Here is a 24,777-nt window from a genome sequence, read left to right as displayed (position 1 = left end):
TACGTGTGTACCACACTATACGTTATTTATAAAGACTATTGTTGGGCTCACTCGTCTATTTACAAAAAATTTGGTTTAGTTTTTTTTTTTTTCCAACATGATTCTTTAAATATAAAAAACCTAAAAACTGAACGCTTCGAACTATTATTCTGAGACTTAGATCCCACATGGCATTTTCCAGTTTCTTATTAAGAGGGATCCTTTTTCTTTTCTTTTGTTTGTTGAGATTTTCGAAGGTTTTCGTTCTTATAGAAGTCCTATATGAATGAATGTTAAAAAATATAAGTCTCACATCAAAAATTTGACTAAATGAAACACAATATATAATGAATGGCACAACTCCTAAATAAAAGCAACATATCACTTTGCTAGAAGTTCTAGGGAACCTTATGATCTAGATAGTGGGAGATTTTTTAAAATGAGATGAGAACAAATATAAAATTGAGCACAAGATAACAAATTTAATATAGATTTAATAGGTGGAAAGTCAAATACGACTCTGAGGGGGCTAAAGCAGGGACCAGCACCACCACTCTACTTAATTAAGTAAATATGGCCTAAAACAATCCTTTTGTGTGGCCTATTTTTTTAATTTATACAAGTGATATTGGAGGAGGGGGAATCGAACCTAAGACCTAGGATGTAATCCTACGTGGCATTGAAGTAAGAGGACTTGAATTACTAACAATACGTGTGTGGATTGCACCCAAATTCTATCATAAGAATTGGACGTATACCTAATTATTTATTAATATTTTGGTGTACCACTAAGCTTGGGTTAATCACTGAGTAATATGGCCTAAAGCAATGCTTTTGTGTAGCCTATTTATGCAATCCTTCCAGAATAAGTATGTGCACTATCCAGACTACCACATTCGTTCCAAATCTCTATATTGCTATTTCACTTCCTTTGTGTTTTGTTGTTTGTTGGTTTTGTAATCCTTTGTGTCTTTGTTATTTATAATTTGTTCTTTCAAATGGCACGTGAGATTGTGAAGCCCTTGTGGACCTTGTTTTCTGCAATTTTTTTAATTTATTTGGTTAATGGGGCAGCACAACCACAAGTTCCTTGCTACTTCATATTTGGAGACTCATTATCCGACAATGGAAACAACAATCCCCTCATCACTTCGGCCAAAGCCAATTTTCCACCCTATGGTATTGATTTTCCAAGGGGTCCAACTGGAAGGTTTTCCAATGGACGTAATTTGGTCGATGTGGTTGGTCAGTTTTCTTGTCTTTCTGCAAAATTTCAAATAACATATTATGTAAATTCACAGTCATAATTATAGTGTGATACTAAAGTACGACCACATCAACATTTCCCCTTTTTCCCACTGTAATATAAAACTCATGCAAGTTTTTAGCACGAAAATATCTTATTATTATGTCCTCATTTCAGCTGGACTACTAGGTTCGGATAATTACATTCCACCTTTTGCAACTGCAAGAGGAATGGAAATACTCAAAGGCGTCAATTATGCATCTGGCTCAGCTGGTATCCGCAACGAAACTGGAAGACAAAAGGTAATTTATTATTTGATGCAGGGACATTATTCTATTTTCTTCACTACATGACTATAGGACCCTTTTAGATGCTCTAAATTTCACATTGATTTAAAGTGATCCACGACGAAAAATTATCGATACCCAACCAGTACTAGTACAATGTCAAAATTTATCAAAGAATTATTTTGACCCCCTCTCCTCGATTTTGCAGGGACAGATAATAAGCATGGATATGCAGTTGCAAAATCATCAAAGCATAGTGAAACAGATAGCTTCTTTAAGGGGAAATAATGACTTGTCAGCTGAGGAGTACTTAGGCAAATGCATATATACAGTTGGAATGGGCACCAATGATTACATTCTCAACTACTTTGTTTCCCTGTCCAGCACTAGCCGCCAATACACACCAGATCAATATGCAACAGTACTCATTGAACAATATTCTCAGCAATTAAGAGTTAGTAAAACAATTTCTTATATATTAACTAGGCTTATTCTTTATTTAAAAATTTCATTTTAGGTCGTCAGTGAGGTATATAGCTTAGTTGGTTGAGCTCTTCCACCGCTACTCATGTGGGCAGAGGTTTAAAACCCCAATGCTCTCAATGAATATTTGTGCAAATCCCCCATCCCCAAATCACTTCTTGTACTAAAAAAATTCATCATTTTACATCTACTTTATGCATTATGAAATTAATTGAAACTTTTATATAACTGAAGCTTTTCTGATTATGCTAGACGTTGTACAACTTTGGGGCAAGAAAGATAGTTCTCTTCGGGCTAGGTCCTTTAGGCTCCATACCTTATGAAGTGGCTGCGTGTGGCACAAAAGGCTCTTCTTGCGTTTCTTATATCAACAATGCAGTTCAAATTTTCAACTGGAGGCTTAAATCACTTGTCCAAGAACTCAACAGCAATCTAAGAAATGCCAAGTTTATTTACATAGACTATTATGGGATTGGATCATCATATGCTTTATCTCAGGTAATTTTTAATATCTCTAAATTTTACTTTTTATTTCTTTTTTATACAAATGATAGTGGGGAAGTGGAATCGAAATCTAGGTACACAGTAAATATGTTGAAGAATATAAGTCCCACATTAAAAACTTGATTAAATAAAATACAATATATAATTAATGATTTCACTATTAATATCGCCGAGACCTTTTGTGATTAAATAACATTCTTGATAATATATTTCGGCCAAAAAACAGATAAAAGTTCAAATTTTTGCACAAACATGTTAATTGACTAATATTGGCTCTTCTATATTTCAGGTTCTCTGATTTCTAACGTCTCATGTTGTGAAGTGATAGAGGGCGCATGCATTCCTTTTCAAATCCCATGCAGGAACAGAACCCAGTACATCTTTTGGGATGGTGTACATCCTACAGAGGCAACAAATGTTGTTATAGCAGCAAGAGCATACAAAGCTAAGTTTCTGACTGATGCTTTTCCCTACGATATCAACCGCTTAGCTCAACCATCCTAATTGTGCGTTCCATATTCATATCAACCACTTATATGGTTCAAGTGATTATGAAGGAAATAAAGTTATCAGCTGCGTTTGGGAATTATATATGTACGGAGATTTATGAGTTTATGAAGGTTTATACATGACCTTGACATAATCTTCATTACACATGTCATAATCGTAATCGTTCATTTCCTAAAACTCAATTAAATTGGATATCATTTAGTAACCTATATGCCTTATGTATCAAACAAATCGAACTAATATTCTTGTAAAGAATAGATCATGTTGAAATAAAAAAATTCATACCTATCAGATTAATTTGGATAGGCATTTGGGCTGTAACAAATCAATTCTAAATCAAGTGAGACCCAAATGAAGAACTCAACAACAAAATGACGTGCCCAGAGATAAAATCCCATATATTTATCTCTAAGAAAAGTCCCATTACAGCCCCACTCTCAAAAGAAATTAAAAGAAATAAAGAAGAATGTCAAGGTAAGATCGTGCATGGAGCAGGTTATCTTCCACCACTCCACTTATCAAAACGATGGCACAATCTGGGAAGAAACAGTCTCCTTCAACTGCCACTCACCTGTTTGCCTATAAAAAGGCATGAACCAAAGGAAAAAAGGAAGGGCAGAAAAAAAAGAGAGGAGGTGCTGCAGGAGAGAAAACGCAGAGAGGAACCAAGGGCTGCAAAGAAGGGAGGAGCCGAGAAGCAAGAAAGTGCTTCAGAAATTAATACTGACGCGTGAAGAAACGATACCCAAGGTCCTGCAGAAAGTTTCAAATAACAGAAAATCAAGGAAGAAACAAAAGGGCAGGAGCAATCAGAGAAGAAAGGCAAGGTATAAAGTTCATTCTTTGCTGTAAAACTTCAGGGTGTCTCTCAGCACAGGTTATTCCTTTGCGGTTCAAAAACATCCGATGCAAAGTTCAATCCAACAAGCCTCTGCAAATGGTAGATCATGAGTTCTACGTGGATGCCGACATCTTGAAAACACATTTCTCTATGAAAGCAACAAATAGCTCTCATATCAAGTTCTCTGGAATTGAATCAGCAAAGTCCCCTTCCATTGTTGTCTGCCATAATGGCTTTGAGAATGTGCTGCGAAATTCCTCCATGTCTTTGTTGTCAAAGAAGTCTCATGAGACTACTGTAGGCAAAAGAAATTCATCATTCTCGGAAAATAATTGAAGAAACCATGTCTCTGCTGTTAGAGAAATTTCAAGAAATCACACAAGAGGGAGCTCTCGCAAGGACCTCCTTATTGTGAAAATATGCAGATGGGCTTCTGCCAGAACCCCTCTGTATTAAGTGCTATGAGCACCTTGCAGGTGTTCATAGGCACACTTGATGAAAATCTTGCAGGTGTTCATAGGCAACAAACACAGACACAAACCAAAGAAAGAGATAGAAGGCAATATGAGACAAACAGGAGAACAAATAAAAAACTAATCTGATGAAGAAGAAAGACAGCTCCCATATTTCCAATGGGTTATGTGGTCTAAGTCTGCCTTTAAGTTCCCAATACTTCCAATTAATATTTTAATGGTTTATGTGGTCTAACTCTGACAGAAGAAAGCAAAGGAAAGGACCAACCTTGTTTTGACTTCTCTTTGGTTTTAGCTTCTCGAAATCAAAGCTCTGTATCGGTTTTGGTTTCAATTGGCAGCTGGCTCTCAGACGTGGACTCTTTGTTTATGGGCAAACAAATGGAAATATCAAGGCCCGGAAACAAATTGATTAGTTGACAAAACAAATTACCCATTAAACACTCAAAAGCTCAAAATATTTCATGGGTGGTCCAAATAAATTATGTGGTTAATGGATTAATTTTTTAAATCTTCAAAACCATATGTGAGTAAATTAATGGGCTCATTAAAATGCCTTTCAATTTTCTTTGGACATTAACAATAAAAAATGGTACAAAACCATGCAAATTTCAATGAAATCAAATTCAAATCTCTTAAACATACAAATTCTTTCGAAGGGTCATTTATTCTTTGAAAGTCCAACCAAATTATCAAGGAACTACATCTGGTTTGATTCCGCCAAGGATACGTAGGCAATTTGGAAACTCAATCCAAATATAACTTCAAGCCCAAACAGAATCCCTGGTGTCCTTAACCAAATTCACCCCAAACACTTTTCCAACTACAAAATCAAATTGAATCCCTGGTCCAACCACATTCATCCAAATTCCATAAAAATATTTCTCATATCATGGAACTATGTCCAGTTTGATTCCACCAAGGATACGTAGGCAATTTGAAAATTCAATCCAAATACAACCGCAAGTCCAAACAGAATCTCTGGTGTACCTTAACTAAATTCGCCCCAAACATTTTTTTCCAACTACAAAATCAAATTGAATCCCTAATCCAATCACATTCATCCAAATTCCATAAAATATTTATCATATCAAGGAACTACGACTAGTTTGATTCCGCCAAGGATACGTAGGCAATTTGGAAATTCAATCCAAATACAACCGCAAGTCCAAACAGAATCCCTAGTGTACCTTAACCAAATTCGCCCCAAACACTTTTCCAACCACAAAATCAAATTGAATCCCTGGTCCAACCACATTCATCCAAATTCCATAAAATATTTTCTCACACCACAAATTCTTTCAAGAGGTCATTCATTCCTTGAAAGTCCAATCAAATTCTCTCGAGAACTACAAAAGGCTTGATCCCCAAAATGAGGTATGTAGGCAGTCTAAGGTTCACTGGATGCACCGTAACATCAAATCAAATTTTCATTATTTATTTCGTTCTTCATATTGGAATCAAATCTCTTTCCAAAGAGATTATAATTAAGAGATATTTTTATCTTGAATGGGTCGTACTCAATTAAAAAATAAAAACTCTTATTTGTAAATAAGAGTGAGATTATATTGGGTGAATTTTTAATTTCCTTATTACATTTTTTATCTAACAGATGACATAAGTTCTAACCCACACACTTGACAAATTAATATAAATTATTTTGAACATGTGTTCTTATCTTATTTGGCACGCTTAGTGGTGTTGAAGAATATAAAGTCCCACATTAGAAACTTGACTTAATAAACTACAACTTATAATAAGTGGTTCCTCTCCTAATAAGACCACGGCCTTTTGTGATACAATTCCACACCTACTAGGCTTTGTAGGTGATTAAGTTGGGGACAATATTGGTGTTCCCAGTAATGGGCCACTGACCGTCTCTTTAGATTTAATTAACATGGTATTAGAGCCAGGTTCTCTTGTGATATGTGCTTGCGTTCTCCTTGCAATTTAAGTGCTCACCTCCCTTCCTTTTAAGGGGGGAGGAATAGTGAAAATGATATGTTTCTCTTTCTCATGAAAATATTGCATATTTCTTGACTTCAACAACCCTTCTCTTCAGGGGGAGAGGGCAAACATTAAAACTGGTAACAAAAATTCTAACTAAAAATGGAACCAAAATCCTAACTAAGTAAGGTGTAACACCCCAAAAAATTCAAGGTGGATTCTCATATTTTAGTGAAAAAGAATATTATGGTGGAGAATGATTATGGGTATTTTATCAAGTGATTTTGGATGGAGATTATTAAATTAAGTGTTTTTAGTTTCAAGCTTGACAAAATGACCAAAATACCTCTATGTGTGAAAGATTACCAAAATACCCTTGTAGGCCAAAAAAAGAAGAAGAAAAAGAAACGTGTAGGGCATCAAACCACCCTCCTCCCATGCTTCCTCTTGCCTCAAGCTTCCAAATTTGCAATTATGAAAGTGGTGAGTCACCTATTCTAAATTGATGACTCACCTAGCCTAAGATACCTTAATTAATCATGAATGTATTCTCTTCCTCCCCATTCATTGTATTATCACTCTAAATTGATGACTCACCTCTAAGAATCTTCAATCATGAAATTATTCTTATCCTCATCATTCATTGTATCATCCCTTTCTTCCTCATTCACATGTTTTCATCCTCATTCTTCTTTTGTTCTTCTTCAAAAATTCAAAAATTCGTCACTTCCTTGGAGCAGCCGAGAACTCAAATTTAGAGAGCTCAAATGAGAAAACTTCCTTCATAAAAGTTGTTCTTTACGTGATTCCTATTACATACTCCATTTTCACCTCAATCCGATTAGTATTGACTCCGAAAACTTGGTATGATCACAGTATGTTTACCATTTTTGGATTTCACAGTAGTATGATCAGTTTCAGAATATTTCTACGATTTCTTGTACTCAAATGACTTTGGTTCCTTCATCAAAGTTGTTCGAAATTCTGTCTACTATAACATATCAAAAATTTAGGTTGATTAGACTTCTATAGCCACCTTGGGAAAGTTTAGAATGGAACTTGTTCATTGATTATATTGAATTTCTTGTTATAGATGTGTACTTTCTCTCAAATAGTTTTTTACTTGTCATTCAATTGATCAAATTAGCCACTATCATCTCAAGTAAATGATTCTTTGAATGCATGAAGCTCATCTTTCTATTGTCTCTTTGAGTACTAGTTATAAATCAAGTGTTGGTTAGAATACCTCAATGACATATATCCCTTTTAAAGTGTGTTTCTGTGAAGTTCTAGATTATTTCGATGTGATTTTGTACCAATTTTATTTTGGGATTTTGTTACATCAAAATTGATATCTCAAGGGTTATTTCAAAGTTGGTTTTGTGCCATTTGAATTTAAATTGAGTTTTTTGTGAAATTTCAAACTAGAGACTATGTTGTTGGAATTGTTCTGATTCTACCACATGCTATGTTTTGTATACGTGTTTGAAAACTTCCTGAAGTTGAATTTTCATGAAATTTTAATATGTTTTACTTTCACGTATTTTCTTCAAATGTAGAAAGTTTTATCCATTTTGGTTGTAAATTGAAATTTTGGTGAGTTTTCAAAATAAAGTGTACAAACCTGAAAAAAAGAACATTTTGCAGCCTAGTTTGTTTTGGTTCTACTTTGACATTCTTCCTGAACCCTAATTTCCATCAAATTCTGACATTTTTAATTTTTCTATGTGTTTAGTTGTGATCTGAAATTTTTTACATTATTTTGATTTAAAATCAATATTTAGTGAATTTTCAAAGTTAACGTGTTCCAACCTAAATGTTTAGCAAAACTGAAGTTTTTGTTTTAAATTGATGTTTTAAATTTTCTTTATGAGTCTAGAGCCAAACCACCTGATTTTAAACATCCCAAAGAGTAGAACAATTATAGCAGGGGAATAGATTGGTTTTCCTTGAAACTTGGTTCTAATGTTTGTTTGAATGTGAGGTTAAGGGAGTAATGATCCGGTCAAACAACTCGTCAAGTGTTTTTTTTTGGGCTTTAGGTCTACGTACTTTCGAGGATGAACCTGCACAAGGTTAAGCTAGCTAGATATGAGGTAGGGTTTCCTGATTTCCCAATGATTGGGTTATGTCACTTTTAATCTTGGTGCTTATATATAGTACTATAAATATGAATATTATTGTTGCTTTACTCGGTGAATATTATTTGATATTATGTGAAAATTATTATTGATGTTTTTCTGTGGATATTGTGTAACGTTGAGTGAATATTATTATTCATATGATTAAATCTGAAATATTATTGTTATTATATGTATTATTATTCAGCAGAGATATATGATGTTGCGTTGCATTACATATGCATCATAAATACAGTCGTGTTGGGTCAGTGTATAGTTTAAGGTATATCTAAGGGGTAGGAGAAAGCTTTAGATATATCTGAGTAAAAAAAAAAGTAAAATATATTCAAGTGACGGGAGCAGAGCTTGAATCTAATGAAGTGATGTGAGTAGGCCTCTAATGAAAAGTAAAATTGAGAAATTCGTAACAAAAGAAAACTGAGTTAAGGGATGGACAGGTGCTAGTTCATATTTTAGGGTATTCGGAGTTACAATGGTAAAATGCATAGTATGAGACATGTAGGCTTGTTGCCCTAAGGTATGAATTAGTGGGATTAGAAGGGAGTGAGTTCATGGCATCACTGCATATACAAGTTTATTTATTTGGTATGATTGCATAATTTATGTATCGTGTGTTGTTTGATGCATGACACTTTGATTAACTATAATAGTTGATCTTGAGGGGTTTGACGGTACTCTACTGGGCATTAGAATGCTCATACCTAGAGTTGGGCATTTGGACCCGAAATCCGGCCAACCCGCCCAAACCAAACCGAAATCCGGCAGTCGATTTCACGACCGGGCGAAAACCTTTTACACGACGGTGGTTTCCCGTCGTCTATTTCAATTTTTGTAGTAGTGTGAACTAAGTTCTTTATGCTGGGGTGGGCTACGTTGTTGGAAACCACTTGGGCGAGCTTCTGAGTGGAGAACAGTGGCGGACCTGTGTAGGCGCAAGGAGGTGAGCTGCACCTCCGGTCGCCGGAAATATCCATTACAGACGATGGAGTTGCACCTCTACTTCAGACCAGGGATGCAGATAAAGTGTTCAATGAAATGCGCACATTATGATACTTTACTTAGTATTAATACTATGTTTCATCCCGTGGTGAAGGTGCTTGAATGGATTGTTGATGATGTCAACCAAGATAATTTAGGTGAAGCAAATAGGTTATTCAAAGAAATACAAACTTTTGACTTTGTGTTTCACCTATATTTGATGAGATTTATATTGGGAATCACAAATGATTTGTCAAAGGCATTACAAAAGAAAGATCAAGATATTGTGAATGCAATGATGTTGGTCCAAAGATGTAAGCAAAAGCTACAACCCGTGAGGGATGATGACTTTGATGATCTGCTTGGCAAAGTATCAATATTTTGTGGCAACAATGATATTGATGTTCATAGCATGGATGATTTATTTGTACCACAAGGGAGATCACGACGTAAAGCTCAGAAAATCACAAACCGCCATTATTATCGTGTGGACCTATTTCTTACTATCATTGATAAGCAACTAGTGGAATTGAATAATTGCTTCACTGAGGTAAATACTGAATTGCTTCTTTGTATGGCATGTTTGAGTCCGGCTTATAATTTTCTAGCTTTTGACAAACAAAAAATACTTCGTTTTGCTCAATTTTACCCTCAAGAATTTAATAACCGAGACCTTATGAAGCTTGAAGATCAACTTGGGCTTTATATTGTTGATATGCAGAGCAGCACTGAGTTTTCATCATTGAACGGAATTATTGATCTGGTAGAAAAATTGGTGAATACAGGAAGGAGTAGAATATACAACTATGTATATTTACTTCTTACATTGGCTTTAGTTTTACCCGTTGCAACAGCTTCAGTTGAGAGAGCTTTTCAGTTATGAATATTGTGAAAACACCATTACGTAACAAAATAGTGAATCAATGGTTGAGTGATAGCTTGGTTGTTTACATTGAGAAATATGTTTTTTCTTGTATTAGTAATATAAATATAATGCGACGTTTTATAGATATGAAACATCGTCGACAACAATTGTAGGTTAATTGTAATGTTATTTTTTTAATTTATTTATTATGAATAACATTAGTATTGTTTAAATTATAAGGATGTTTAGGTTTTTTATTTATTTATTTTTTTTTTTTGGGAGTTCTTAGCTTTTGAAAATTGCACCTCTGCTGAAAAATTCATGAGTCTGCCGCTGGTGGAGAATGTGTCTTCATCCCTAGATCTACAGGTATTGAAGCGGAAGCGGAAGCAGTGCTATTTGGTCTTAAGCTTGGTGTTGAAATGGACCTTGAAAGAATTGTTATGTAGAGTGACTCTCAAGAGATGGTCAGTGCCTCAAAAGACCCATCCAAACCACCCTACTGAAAACGAACCCTAAGCCTTATAATCCAAGTACTTTTGTTTTTGCTATAATGGAAAATCATTGGCCTAACTTATCCCTAATTTATTTCCCCATCTACCTCACCATTTGGGCTACCCCACAGGGCTTATGATCAAAGTACTTCTAACTAGCACTTAAAAGCTATCTTTGTCTGTGGTCAACTAGGCTCATTAAATATTGTTTAAATGGTCCATAAAAATGGTGGCTAATATTGAAGTTGTGTGAGGCACTAGTTTTATCTTCGAACACGCGATCTATCTAAGCATAAGTAAAACGATTTTGTAATGATTCGTGGATATCGATCATCCTTGCAAGTACCCTTTTTTTTTTTTTTTTTTCTTTTTTTTTTTTAAATACAAGTGATAGTCTAAACTATAAGGAGGTGAGAGGTTTCTAAACACACACACACTATCAAAGTATCATGAGAGTTTGGACTTGAAACCACTGGAATGCGAGTTAAGACGATTTTTCACTGTACTAGACTCTGTTGGCTAAATACAATTTCTTTTTTAAAGAAGAAAGAATAGAAATTGAATGGAATGTTTGTGACTCGTTTTTAATCTTGGGGAAGAACTTAAGCCAAAATAGATTCTATAAAATAGCTGGAAAGTCAAAATTGTTCTGATTGTATCAAAAAGTTAGATAGAGGCTGACTAATTAGGTTGCATTTGGCATTGGAGCGGCCCTCTATATATGTATTTACTCTATTACTAATTAGTTTGAAATTGTTCTCATTGCAGCTGAACTACTAGGTTTTGATAGTTACATCCCACCTTTTGCTACTGCAAGAGGATCGGAAATACTCAAAGGCTTGAATTATGCATCTGGGGCAGCTGTATCCCCAACGAAACTGGAAGACAAGTGGTAATTATTTTGGGTTTTCGACTGAAATGGTCCTTGTTTTTATTTTCTCTACTACATGATCATAAAGACGCTTTCGCCTCAGAAATTAACTTCCGTCCTTATTGACACCCGGCAAACAATTCTAAAATGCCAAAAAATTTCAAAGAAAGCATGTCATCCAATTTTTTTTTCCAGAAATTAATGGTTATGGTTTTATGTTATGGCACAAAAGAATTCTTGGAAAAATTGAGAGGTTTGAGAAACTAAACCATATGCAATTTAATCCCTCTTCTTGATTTTGTAGGGACAGATAATAAGCATGGATATGCAGTTGCAAAATCATCATAGCATAGTAAAAAAGATAGCTTCTTTTAGGGGAAATAATGCCCTCATCAGCGGCGGAGTACTTAGGCAGGTGCATATATACTGTTGGGATGGGCACCAATGATTACACTATCAACGACTTCGTTTCAATGTCCAACACTAGCTGCCAATACACAAAAGATCAATACGCAAGAGTTCTCATTCATCAGTATTCTCAGCAATTAAGAGTAGTATAACAATATCTTCCTTTTTAATTATATGATTATTATTTCATACAAGCGATAGTCTAAATTATTCTAAATTACAGAGAAAGGACTCGAACTTAGATGCAAAGGGAGCGGTCTCATTATCCTAGCCATCTGGTTTTAATAAATGTTGATTTTTTCGTATTGATCAGAAAATCAATTAGACTTATATATAATTGGCACTATGGGGCAAGAAAGATAGCCCTTTTTGGGCTAGGTCGTTTAGGTTCCACACCTTACGAAGTGGCCATGTGTGGCACAAAAGGCTCTTCATGCGTAGCTTATATCAACACTGCAGTCCAAATTTTCAATCGGAGGCTTAAATCTCTAGTCCAAGGGCTTAAATTTTCTATATTTCAGGTTCTTTGATTACCAATGCCTCATGTTTGTGAGGTGATAAAAGGTCAGATCACATGTATTACCATGCAAGAACAGGACGCAGTACGTATTTTGGGATGCCATCCATCCTACGGAAAGCTACAAATGTTGTCATAGCAAGAAGAGGATACAAAGCAAAGTTTCTTACTGATGCTTTTCCATATGATATTTACCATTTAGCTCAAGTTTGCTAGTGGTGCTTTAACGGTCGTCAGACTCATCTATAGCCTATAGTGGAAAGAAGTCAAACATATATCTGAGTCTAAAGTCAATTACATTATTTTCTTAACTTTGATTAAGTCAATGTCAAACATGCTCAAGCGCGTTTCTTTATTGTCCTGATTAATTAGTTTTTATTTCTCCCGAAACTGCTCACTATATACATATCCTCTATTTGTTTTTTTATTTTTTTACAAAAAAAAAAAAAAAAAACAAAAACAAAAGAAAAAGAAGAGGACGTGTATATATCAATCTCCTTTTATTGAGAGACACTCTCCTTATGAATTGTTTTTCAACTATCCAAATGTCTATTTTTCAATTCTTTATTCATAGATCATTATTGCAAAACATCAAGAAATTGAAAATCATTAAGGCATCTAGTTGGGACCAACAAAATAGACGAACAAGATGCTTTAAGAAAAGACTTTAATAACAACCATCTAATTGGATGGTCAAATGATTCGGATTCAAGTAATTTTTTGCAAGGATGATCTTCAAGGGAATATCTAAAAGTTAAACCGTTCAGATAATTGAAATACAATGTGTGGTGGGCCATATAAAAGTGTCTCTCAAATAAACTTATTTGAGGGATTCCTCTACTGAAACTCTTTGTATATATATTATGTGGCTCAACTGTTTGTGAAAATTATCTAAAATTAATAGTAATGTGTAATTCAAAATAAGAGTCAAAGCATTATGTGACTCAACTGTTTGTGCAAATTACCTAAAATTAATAGTAAGAGCTATTCCACCATGTAGCCCAGGAGGGGGCAAAAACAAAAAACTCGTTCCGGAGAAGCCCAGCCCGGGGTGTGGGACCCACCAACCCGGGCTGGCGAAACAACTTTCGCCTGGTCCAAAGCGCGGTGGGGTGAGCGTCATGAGCGACGTCGGTGGCGTCGTCCGCGGTATTCAAATTTTTTGCCGTGGCACGCGCCAATGTTAAAAATTTGAACTCGCGTCGGACGCTGACGCGCAGCCTACAACGGTGGAAGCCACGTGGCACTCCACAGCGCTCGATTTGATTCCAAATGTTAATCCAACGGCTGGCGATTTTTGGACCATAAAATTATGAAAAAAAATTGAATTTTTTTTAAAAAAAATACTAAGAAATCCTAAAAAATTCTGATTTTTTTTCCTATAAATACCTATAAATACCCTTCACTTTCAACACCAATGCTCATACATTTTATTCTACTTCTACAATTACTCAACATTTTTTCACTCTTCACTCAACATTTTCTTCACTCTTCACTCAACATTTTCATCTCTTTCACCTTGTAATTTTAGTTTTTATTTTTATGGCTTCTTCTATTGAAACCGGAGGGGCGTGGAGCACCATAGAAGATGTTTCTTTGTGTGAGGCTTGGCTCCGAGTTTGTCATTGTCCCTTGTCAGGCAATGAGATGAAATTTTTCCATATGTGGAAAAAAATTCATGCCGAATTTTGCGAAAAAATTCCGGACTCGCCTCGTACGGAAATGGCATTGTCGAGTAGGTGGAAACTTCTCAGCAAAGAGATGGCAAAATGGAGAGATGCCTTGGCAAAAGCGATGAACTTGTATAGAAGTGGGGAAAATCATACTAATGAGGTAAGTATTTTGTAATTTTCGTTTTATTAAGTTTAATGTCCTAATATATATATGTTGTTAATATTTATTGCATTGTCAATATTTTGTTAATATTTCTTGCATTTCAAATATTTTGTTAATATTTCTTGCATTTGAAATATTTTGTTAATATTTCTTGCATTTTCAATATGTTGTTAATATTTATTGCATTTCAAATATTTTGTTAATATTTCTTGCATTTTCAATATGTTGTTAATATTTATTGCATTTCCAATTGTTTCTTCATATTTCTTGCACTTCCAATTTATTTGTAAGGTTAATTGCATTTCCATTATTTTTATTTTGTTACTTGCATATCCAATATATTTTAAATAGTTATTGCATTTCCATTTTTTTGTTAAATAGCTCATTCAAGCACAGATGTGGTTCGGTGCAACCGGGGGTGGCAAAAAAAAATTCACCCATCATGAATGTTGGGAGGTGGTGAAATCACTGTAAACGCTTCAATATTATTCCAACGGGTCCCGACGTTGTGTTAAACGAGACGCCTCTCCGTGATGCAACGACATCGGATTCACCTCTCGATTCCCCTATGAGTGAAGACTCACCCATCCAAAAGGAACCGAGGCCCATTGGCCGAAAGGCTGCGAAGGCAAAGAAAGCGGGTAATTCAAGCAATCATAATTCAAAGTTTTTGGAGGAAATTGCAAGGCAAAACGGCATAAGAATTGAAATGGAGCAAAAACGCCAAGATATGGAGGTGGCAATTCAAGCCGAGTGTGCACGAGAAAAGGAGTATTTGCGCAAAAAAGATATGGAGAAGACGGATCGGGAAACTATGGCGATGGATACAAGCCATATGTCCCCTGATACAAAATAATATTGGAAGCTAGAACGAAGGGATGTTATGAGAAGAAGACTTTTCCAGGATGATGGGCCTAGCAACACGGATTAGTTAAATGATCAAAACGATTAAATTAGTTGGCATACCTTTTATGTATTTTTAATTTTCTTGTTTTCTATTAAAGTTGGTGTACTTCATGTTTTTATTTTAGTAGTAGTAATTCTTAATGACTTGTATTGGATTTCTTTATTTAATAAACAAAGCCTTCAATAAAAGACAATTTTATTCAACATATTCCATACATCAAACAAAACATAATTAAAATCAAAACAAAACTACAAACAAGGCACAATAACAAATAAAAAACAGCACAACCAAACCATAAGCAATACTAAACAACACAACCAAAACATAAGGCCTAAAACATAACCAAAGCATCTATGCTCCATCATTCATCTTCATTCCCTTTCACCGTCCATAAATGCTCTATCAAGTCAAGTTGACGGCTTTCATGAATATACGAAGATTGCATCTCTGTATATCGATCTATCATCCGGTCATCATACGATCGTCCCTCACCAACGGTTCCGGCTCAAACGGTTCTCCATTTGGCCCCATGGGCCTTTCATAAATCCGGGTCAAGGCCGTGTTTATTGGATCCGTTCACAGACCTCTCCAGCATCATAATCGTACTCATCCTCCACAATCATATTATGGAGGATGGTGCAAGTCATCATAATGCTCCGGAGGATCTCCTCATCAAACATACGGGCCGCACCTCGAACAATCAACCATCGAAGTTCGGTTGCCAAAAACTTCACTGATGGTAACATGATTGAATGGTTCCTTGATCTCCAATGCGAGAAGATGAAGTTTATTTCCTTACAAATCCATGTTTTAGTGGATGAGCTATACAAGAAGTAACTAGGGTTGGGAAGGTTATGTGCTAATATTCTTATTGAACTGAAAGCATTTACACATAATTGCAGATAATTTAGAATTAAGATATATCTCCACAAGAATAAGGTCGTTCACATATATAAGGAAATCAATACGATTTTAGACTTCCTCATGAGGGTTCCAGTTTTGAGTTGAACTTCATATCTAAATTTTAACGTTGTAGATAAGGTTTATTTCCTCGTATTTTTTTCCCCAATTAAAAGCTAGAAAGAACTAGTATGATAGTACATATAAGTTTTTCTTTTTGCAGTTTATTGTCAATGTCCCAATTTATGGACAATTTTCAAATCATCAAATTTTTCACCATATTGTAAGCCTCAATTTAAATAGGTTTACAAAAATATTTCAAACTTCCATTTTTCATATTTCATATTTTTCATCTTGAAACCGGTGAAGACAAGTATTATATTCTACTTTGCATTGATAGATTTGTTCTTCAATGCGATGACAAAGCGACATTGATTATGATAAGATATCATGAGAACTATCAATTATTGAATTATTTGTTCTTTTTTTCCCTTTTAAAACACATTTTTACTATGTACTCATATGTCAAGTAGAGCAACGAAAAATGTATTAGAAATTACATATTTTGAAGTATCAATTATTGAATGCGATGACAAAGTGACGTTGATTATGATAAGATATCATGAGAACTATCAATTATTGAATTATTTGTTTTTCCCTTTTAAAACACATTTTTACTATGTACTCATATGTCAAGTAGAGCAACGAAAAATGTATTAGAAACTACATATTTTGAAGTGCGAGATTAGTATGTTAAGGATGAAGATAATCTTGTTCTAGTGTAGTATGGGTAGTGTTAATCATGTTATGTTTCATTTTTAGTTTTTTTTTTTTTTTGCAAGCAAAAAGAGTTAATCATAGTTTTATGATGACAGTAAATACTTTAATGGTTCAACACAATAGATATCACTAGCAAATTATATACCCATAAGAAAACAAACTTGGTATAATCCAAGGAATGACCAAAAAACACCTAAGACAAACCCAACAAGAATATGATAATCATAAGTGTTTTGACATTCTGTGTTTTTACACGGCTTCAATGAAACTGATATATTCCATTGGTGTGGGACCCTAATCATTTTCACACTCTGCAGCAGTATGGCTAACTAAGTTTTACTCAACAACATATGTATGGACTAAGACTGGAAGTAAATGAAAGTGAGTTAAATTAATAAAATCACTAAATAGTTCTCTAGCCAAAGAATCAATGAAGTAGGACATCATATTCTTATTTTCATGAATGAGCATATTACGAATAAATCTTCCAAGTTGTGCCGGGGAATCATCATAGGGTTCTTCAGGTTTATGGCCATGCAGTAAATCCATAAATGGATATTGTTTATTGGGATAGAATTTATTCCAACTCTTGAATTTTTAAAACTCGCAATGATCAGCGATTTTTTTGTCAATTGATCCATCAAACAAAAAAAAGTATAGTATGCATCCAACCCATTATGCGGACTCTTAAAATAGAATAATCCATTAACTTCTCAACTAACTCTGAATAACTCAAATTATCAAGGTTGCGAAAACAAGACAAAAGGTTGTCTCTATGTGACCATTTAAGTGTGGGTGCAAGGATAAACTAGCATGAGTCTGAAGTCAATTAGATCATTCATTTTTGTGGATTTACGATACGATTCATCAACAGCAGCCAAAGAATATTCAATATTGAATATCTTTACATCACCCCTAACAACAACATATTGAGTGGTATGCTCTAACTTCTCATGGTAATACTAATAACCATGTCAAAGGATTTGAGAAATTGTCTTCAACAATTTACTTATGTTGTCTCTCCAAATATCAGTGAGGTATATCCCCAGAAACACCTCACATTATACATAGGACATGCACCTGGATTCTTGTAACAGAATTCAGGACAACCAAAACAAATTCATATCAAAACCCTTATACCCAAGGGTCCAAAAACCACTGTGATAAGGGTTGTGAGAAGATATATTGACAGAACGCTCAGATACAAGGGCGTCTCTATAATTCTTAACAAATAAGGAAAGTTTATGTTTGCAAAAATCATACAGATACAACTTTAAAATTGCCAAGCCTGAACTATGATAAGTAGCAGAGTAAATCCTCTTAACCCTATCACGTAACCCATAATCTTTCCCATATTTAAAAACTTTAACATTTTGGGCTCCCATTTGGACTAAATTGATTAGTTCCATTATACTAATCACCAAGCTCACATCCACTTATATGGAGATTAAATTTATAAAAGTTAACATACACATTCGTATAAATTTGATGAGATTGTTGCCGGATAAATTCAATGAACCAAACAACGAGGAGGGGAGTTGATCAACTCTTCCCAAGAGGCACATCCTCCTCAAGGCCAGTTTACCAGAAAGATATTATTATTTGCTGGAAATTCTTGAGGTGAACGAGAGGCAACAAGAGAACTCACATGAATGAAAATCGAAGCTTTTCTATAAAATAAAAAAAAAAATTGATAACAGAAGGACAAACTGATCCAACAAATCCCTAACCCTATACAAGAGACCATTATGAAAATTAAATTCATAATCAAAACAGAAGCATAAAGAGTATTGAATTGCAGGCTAATTCGATGAGATTAGAGATGTCGTGAATATATGGATATATGGATAAAATTAGAGATCTCATGTTTGCCTTAGAGCATCTTCAACATCCTCTTCAACAACTTTGGAATTCTAAAATAGGCGAGCCACATTAGAAAAACTATCTCCAATAGAATTGTCAAACTCAGTCATCGAAGCTGCAATAGCTTTCTCTATATTCAGAACTGGTAAGTTGACATTGGCTCTTCAAATATTTATTTTACCTTGAAAGACTAAAATTTACCTTGAAAATACTTAAAACATTAATTTTCTTGCTGAATTTTCCTCATGCAGATGTACAGTACATGTAGTTTTCAAATATAATACTTCATTTAATCAAATTTTTGTTCCTTTAATTTTTATTTATTTATAAGTAATGCTACACGTACCACATTTTTATCCCACACTTCTGTACCACATGATGTGGCATGCCCATATCATATGTCACATCAATTAAATCAATGAAGTGCATTTTAATAAATAAAGTTTAATTAACAGTTTTTTTAAGTGTTAATCTATATATATAAAGCAAAAGACAGAGAATGGTGAAACATTCAAAATACCAGAAAATGCCCTTGATTAATCCAAACATTAAGAATTAAAATTATTAATTAAATGAGGATAATATGGTAAATTCACATTTTTCATATTAAAAAAATTTAAAATTAAAAGAAAAATCAGATAATGATTCCTATTTTTATGGAACACAACTACCCATTACCTTTTTTAATTCTAAAAATAAATTTAAAAAGTCTCTCACAGCGCAAGCAGGCGTGTGGAGAACTAGTAAATCATAAAAGAAAAAAAAAATTTAACTGATGTAGTTGTCCACCTCATCTAGCACATAAGGTGGTATGGGAATGTGATATACAAATATGATAAGAATAATATTATTCTTTTTTTTATATAACATATTGGTGTATCTCTGCTTGTTTCATTTTTGTCCAGTATATGGCATTTTAATCTTGATTATTTTAATTACAATAATTGCTTGTAATCGTTTTGTAATTTTTTTTTTCTTCATCTGTAATCATCTTTCAAATGGTGAAATCAGACCCCAAAAAAAAAAAATCATCTTTCAAATGCCAACATGAGTATGTAGTTTTTAATGAAAAAGAACACACAACAGAAAACAAAGATAAATAAATAAATAAATAAATAAATAAATAAATATATATATATATATACAGAGAGCTTCCATTGAGGGATTCCTCAAATAAGCTTATTTGAGGGACACCCCTTATAGGGCCCACTCCGGATTGTATTTTACTAATCCAAACCGTCTATTTTGTAGATACTCATTCAAAGATCATCTCTACAAAAAATCACTTGAATCCGATATCATTTGATCATTCAATTGAGTTATTGAAGTTTTAGTATTTTCTTAAAGCACCTTGTTCATTGATTTTGTAGGACACAATTGGATGTCGAAACGGTATCCGATTTGTCTAATTTTTTGTAAGGATGATTTATGAATGAAGACCTAAAAAATAGATGGTTTGGATCATTGGAAAAAAAATTATAGGGTACCCTAAAGGGCGTCTCTCAAATAAAATTATTTGAGGAATTCCTCAATAGAAAGGGACTGTATATATATATATATATATATAAGAAATCCATTGCCCTTTAAAATTGCACTTCTCTACAAGTCCTGTACCTTTTCCACCAATGCTCAATATAAAGTTTGCTTGGAGCTGAGAATGAGTTCCTCTATTTCAAATGGAGTGATGATTTTAAATAAATTGCATTAAAAAAAAAATTATTTTCTGGTCATGTGTGATGGCATTATTTGAGGATTTTCATCAGCCTAACCTTCATCTTCAACAATCAACATTGAAGAATTATATATTTTCATAATTTTTTTAATTATTTTAAATGGTATTAATTATTATTGTTTGAAGTCAAATATTGTTAATGTATGGTTTTTACTATTTTCTTTTGGCTTCCCTTGACAACTTTGTAATAGGATGTGTAATGTAATTTATCAAGCTCAAGTCTAGATTAGGGAAAACTTTTATTGGTGCTCTTCTCTAATCTCTGCTCTATGGTGGCTCAAGCAATTTGACAAAGGTTTTGAGCATTGCATATCATTACATTAAATCTTCATAAAATGATGACTAGTCATCCGTTTCTCAGATGACTAGTCATCCTTGTTTCCAATGGATAACAAACTGTTTGTCCTATTCTTCTTTCTCTCTCTCTGCTGCCAAGTGGTTTTCCTGACCTAACGATTTTGTGGGTCCAGATAGCCCACGAGATTTCTCATTTGGTGGTGTCTCTTTTCGGGCAGAAGTTTTGGAAAGTTTGGCTTGCCTTCTTTCGCTTCTCCTTCCACGAGAGAACCATGATTTCATCTATGAGTTTTTCCAATTGATTTCTTTTTGAAAAACTGCATTTGAAACACAAATCTGCATCTAGCTATTTGAATCATTCTATCATTTATATCTAGGTCGGATTCAAGATTGATTTCTTCAAGAGTATGGTTTCTTGAAGAAATTGGTCTTTCTCCTTTGAATCCAAATTGGTTTCGGTTTGTGTTGGAGCTTGCAAGCTAGTGCCATGGAATGAACGAGCCGGAGAAGGAGCTGCCATTGCCATGAAGGACTGAGCTTCAAGCTTTGCTAAGTTGGAGAAGATTGCACAAAGGAGGTATTGCTCATATTCCTAAATAGACCTAGGTGCTTCTTGAGCTTGGTTGTGTTTCCTTTGTAGAATCTTTTTCTACTTAGTGGAATGCCAGTCGGTTGATGACTCCCAGTTTTTCCCAATGGTGGGTTTCGGGTGAACAAAATTTGTTTTGCATATCTGTAATTTTTCTGGGTTTGTGTTCTTGGTGGTTGACTAGTCATCTGTATCTGCTGTTTGATGATTACATGATAATGATGATTTCACACACTTTCACCATAGTTGTTGCTAGCACAGGGGATGCCTAGATTGACGGGTCCTTCTGAGTGCCTAGGTTGTCACTAGTAATCTTCTAGGACTGCAGGTACATTGTGGCATGCTCTGTGCATTCTATTGGTTGCGATTGTTTCTTGACTAGTAGTTGACTAGTCATATGCGTAGTTGGTCTAGGTTTAAAGTGTGTGAAGCTTGCTGTGTTGTTGTGTCTTGTTTGTGTGATTAAGTTTACCCCTTGTCACCTAAGTACCATTTTCAATTGGTATCAGAGCTTCAGCTCTTAACAAAAATAGAGAGATCCTAGGATTTGTTTTGGTGTTTAGGTGTGCTCACTATGGAAAGGGATCGAGTTGCTGGATCTTGCAACTCCCCTCCCTATTTTGACGGCAATAACTATGCTGCATGGAGAGAAAAATTTGAGATATTCCTTGATGCTCTTGATGAGTATGCAAGTGGATATCTCACAAAAGAGTGGGCTGCTCCAGTCAAGACTGTTGAGGGTGAGCTTGTGTCCAAGCCTAGGTCAGAATGGACTGAAGCTGAGGTGTTTGCTGCATATTCGAACAAGAAGGCCAGAAATGCCTTAGTTACAGCTTTGTCTAGCACACAATTTGCACATATACAACACATCCCTAATGCTAAACAAGCTTGGGATAAACTAAGGGTAGTTCATGAAGGGGATGACCAAGTTAGAACCCTAAAACTTCAGATGGTGCTTGCACAATTTGAAGAACTTAGGATGTCTGAATCTGAGTCTATTTCTGAGTTCTATGGAAGAGTTGAGATGATCACAAATGAAGCCATGAGTCTAGGTCAACCCATTGAAGAGCTTCTTGTTGTTCAGAAAATTCTTCGTGTTCTACCATCTAGGTTTAGAGCAAAGAAAACCGCAATCATGGAGGTCCAAAATTTAAATGAAATTAAGCTTGGCAAGCTTGTAGGAAAATTGAAAACCTATGAGATGGAATTGAATATGGAAGAAAATGACTCCAAAAAATCAAAAAATGTTGCACTTCAAGGAGTGCATGTTTCCTCTCCGAAAGGTGGTGATAAATCCTCAGGTTTTGAGGATGAGATGGCCTTGTTTGTCAAAAAATTTAGGAGAATTCTTAAGGATAAGGGAAAGTTTGCTAGAGAGGGCAGCTCTGGTAGTGAGAAAAATTTTAGACCATCAACTGATCGGTTTAATGAGAGGAATAAGGATGTCAAACCTTTCACGAAAGATTTTAGAAAATCTGTCAAGTGCTTCACATGTGGAGGCATAGGACACTATGCTGCTGACTTGTGCAAACAATCAGAAAAAATACTCAAAAGGAAAGGACAAGGCCATGAAAGTGAGCTGGAGTGAGAGTGAAATTGAAGGCTCTCAAGATGATTCATCTTCCTCTGATGATGATGACCAACATGTTGCCTTTGTTGCCTCTGTACAGCCCATGTCCGATGAATCTGATTCTGAGTCAGATGACCTGTCATACGAGTCATTAGGAAGAAAATATGATTGTTTGTTTAAAGAGACCCTGTCCTTGAAAGAAGAGAGCCTCAAACTTGAGGCAAATAAACAAGATCTTCAACATGAAATTCTCATCTTAAAAGAAACCAAAAAGGAGTTGAGTGACAAATTTGAGTCTCTAGAAAAAGAAATTGATGCTCTTGTGTCAATTAGGAGTAACCTCGAGAACCAAGTTAATGTGCTCAAGGAAAGTAACATTGGTTTCCAGAACTCAAACAAACAGCTCCTAGGTGAATTGAATGAAGCAAATAGGAAGATTATATCTATGACCATTGGTGCATCAAAAATTGACAAAATGTTGAATATGGGAAAACTTCATGGGGACAAAGGTGGTCTTGGATTTAATCACTTTGGTTCTAGTTTGTCTAGTTCTACCACTAAGTTTGTCAAATCCGAAAATCCAGTCACGATTCCTCTTGATGTTCAGCAGGTTGTCAAGAAACCTAAGTTTGTTCCAACTTGTCACAGGTGTGGGTTGACTGGTCATATTCGACCAGTCTGTCATATGTATAGCAAAGATAAGACCAGAAAATTGTCTCAAAAATCTAAAAGGAATCCCAGATCTTTGCAAGATCAAGTTGATCATTTGCTGAATGAGGTCACTAAGATAGCCAAACTTGTCTCCCTCAAAATGAGTTCTCCTATTGTGCCTAAGTCTACTTGGATTGCAAGAGGTCATACAAAATCTCTTGTTGTGCTAAATGCTTTTGCTGCTTCAAATATCAACTCTTGGTATTTTGATAGTGGTTGTTCCAAACATATGTCTGGAGATAAAAATGTTTTCTCATCTCTCAGCCCCTTTGATGGAGGCACTGTGACTTTTGGTGGAGGTCATAGATCTCAAGTTGTTGGAAAAGGTACTGTTTGTATCCCTGGTCTGCCTGAGCTTAAGAATGTTAGATTTGTTGAGGGTCTCACATCCAATCTCATTAGTGTGAGTCAGCTGTGTGATGATGGAATAGTAGAAGTCAGATTCTCCAAGCATGGCTGCAAAATCATTGGAAAAGGTGGAAATGAGATTGTGAGCGTGGCAAGGTCTAGGGACAATTGCTTCTGCATTGATGGTGTCAACGATGCAAAAGAAATTGTTTGCAACAAGGTTGTAAATGAAACAAGTATTTTGTGGCATCAAAGGCTTGGACATGTTAATTTTAGAGACTTACATAAATTGTCCAGGAGAGAGCTAGTAAGTGGCTTACCAAAGCTGGAAAAATCTGATGAGCATGTTTGTGAAGGATGTCAATTAGGCAAACAAGTCAGAGTGTCACACAAAAAGGTCAAACACATTCAAACAAATGTAATTCTAGAACTTGTTCACATGGATCTTGTTGGTCCTATTCAAACCGTGTCCCTTGGTGGAAAGAAATATATTCTTGTCATGGTGGATGATTTCTCTAGGTTTACTTGGGTCTCATTTCTACGTGAGAAATCTGAAACTTTTCAAAGGTTTAGGTCTGTTTGTCATCTTTTGCAAAAAGAGAAGATGACCAGTCATCTGCCTCTTGTTAGAATTAGAACAGACCATGGCTCAATTCGAGAATTCTCAGTTTCTGAAATTTTGCGAAGAGATGGGAATTAA

The 24,777-nt window shown here is 34.9% G+C and overlaps 2 protein-coding genes across 2 annotated transcripts; both read left to right on the top strand.

Moving 5' to 3' along the window:
• The first annotated feature begins 867 nt into the window (after positions 1-867).
• Positions 868-3,416, top strand: LOC103323554 (GDSL esterase/lipase At1g29670-like). Its single transcript, XM_089046190.1, has 5 exons — positions 868-1,224; positions 1,403-1,527; positions 1,721-1,966; positions 2,248-2,492; positions 2,787-3,416. The coding sequence occupies exons 1-5, from the start codon at positions 978-980 to the stop codon at positions 3,001-3,003; spliced, it is 1,080 nt and encodes a 359-aa protein (XP_088902316.1). The 5' UTR covers positions 868-977; the 3' UTR covers positions 3,004-3,416.
• An 18,606-nt stretch (positions 3,417-22,022) lies between these two features.
• Positions 22,023-24,777, top strand: LOC148920046 (uncharacterized). Its single transcript, XM_089044529.1, has 4 exons — positions 22,023-22,617; positions 22,732-22,892; positions 22,987-23,156; positions 23,352-24,777. Exons 1-4 carry the CDS (start codon positions 22,023-22,025, stop codon positions 24,775-24,777), a joined length of 2,352 nt encoding a protein of 783 aa, XP_088900655.1.

Source organism: Prunus mume, linkage group LG2 (assembly GCF_029339155.1).
Source record: "Prunus mume cultivar Tortuosa linkage group LG2, ASM2933915v1, whole genome shotgun sequence".
NCBI classification, from domain to species: Eukaryota; Viridiplantae; Streptophyta; class Magnoliopsida; order Rosales; family Rosaceae; genus Prunus; species Prunus mume.
Note: the sequence above shows the minus strand (reverse complement) of the source record. Positions and strands in the feature narration are given on the sequence as shown.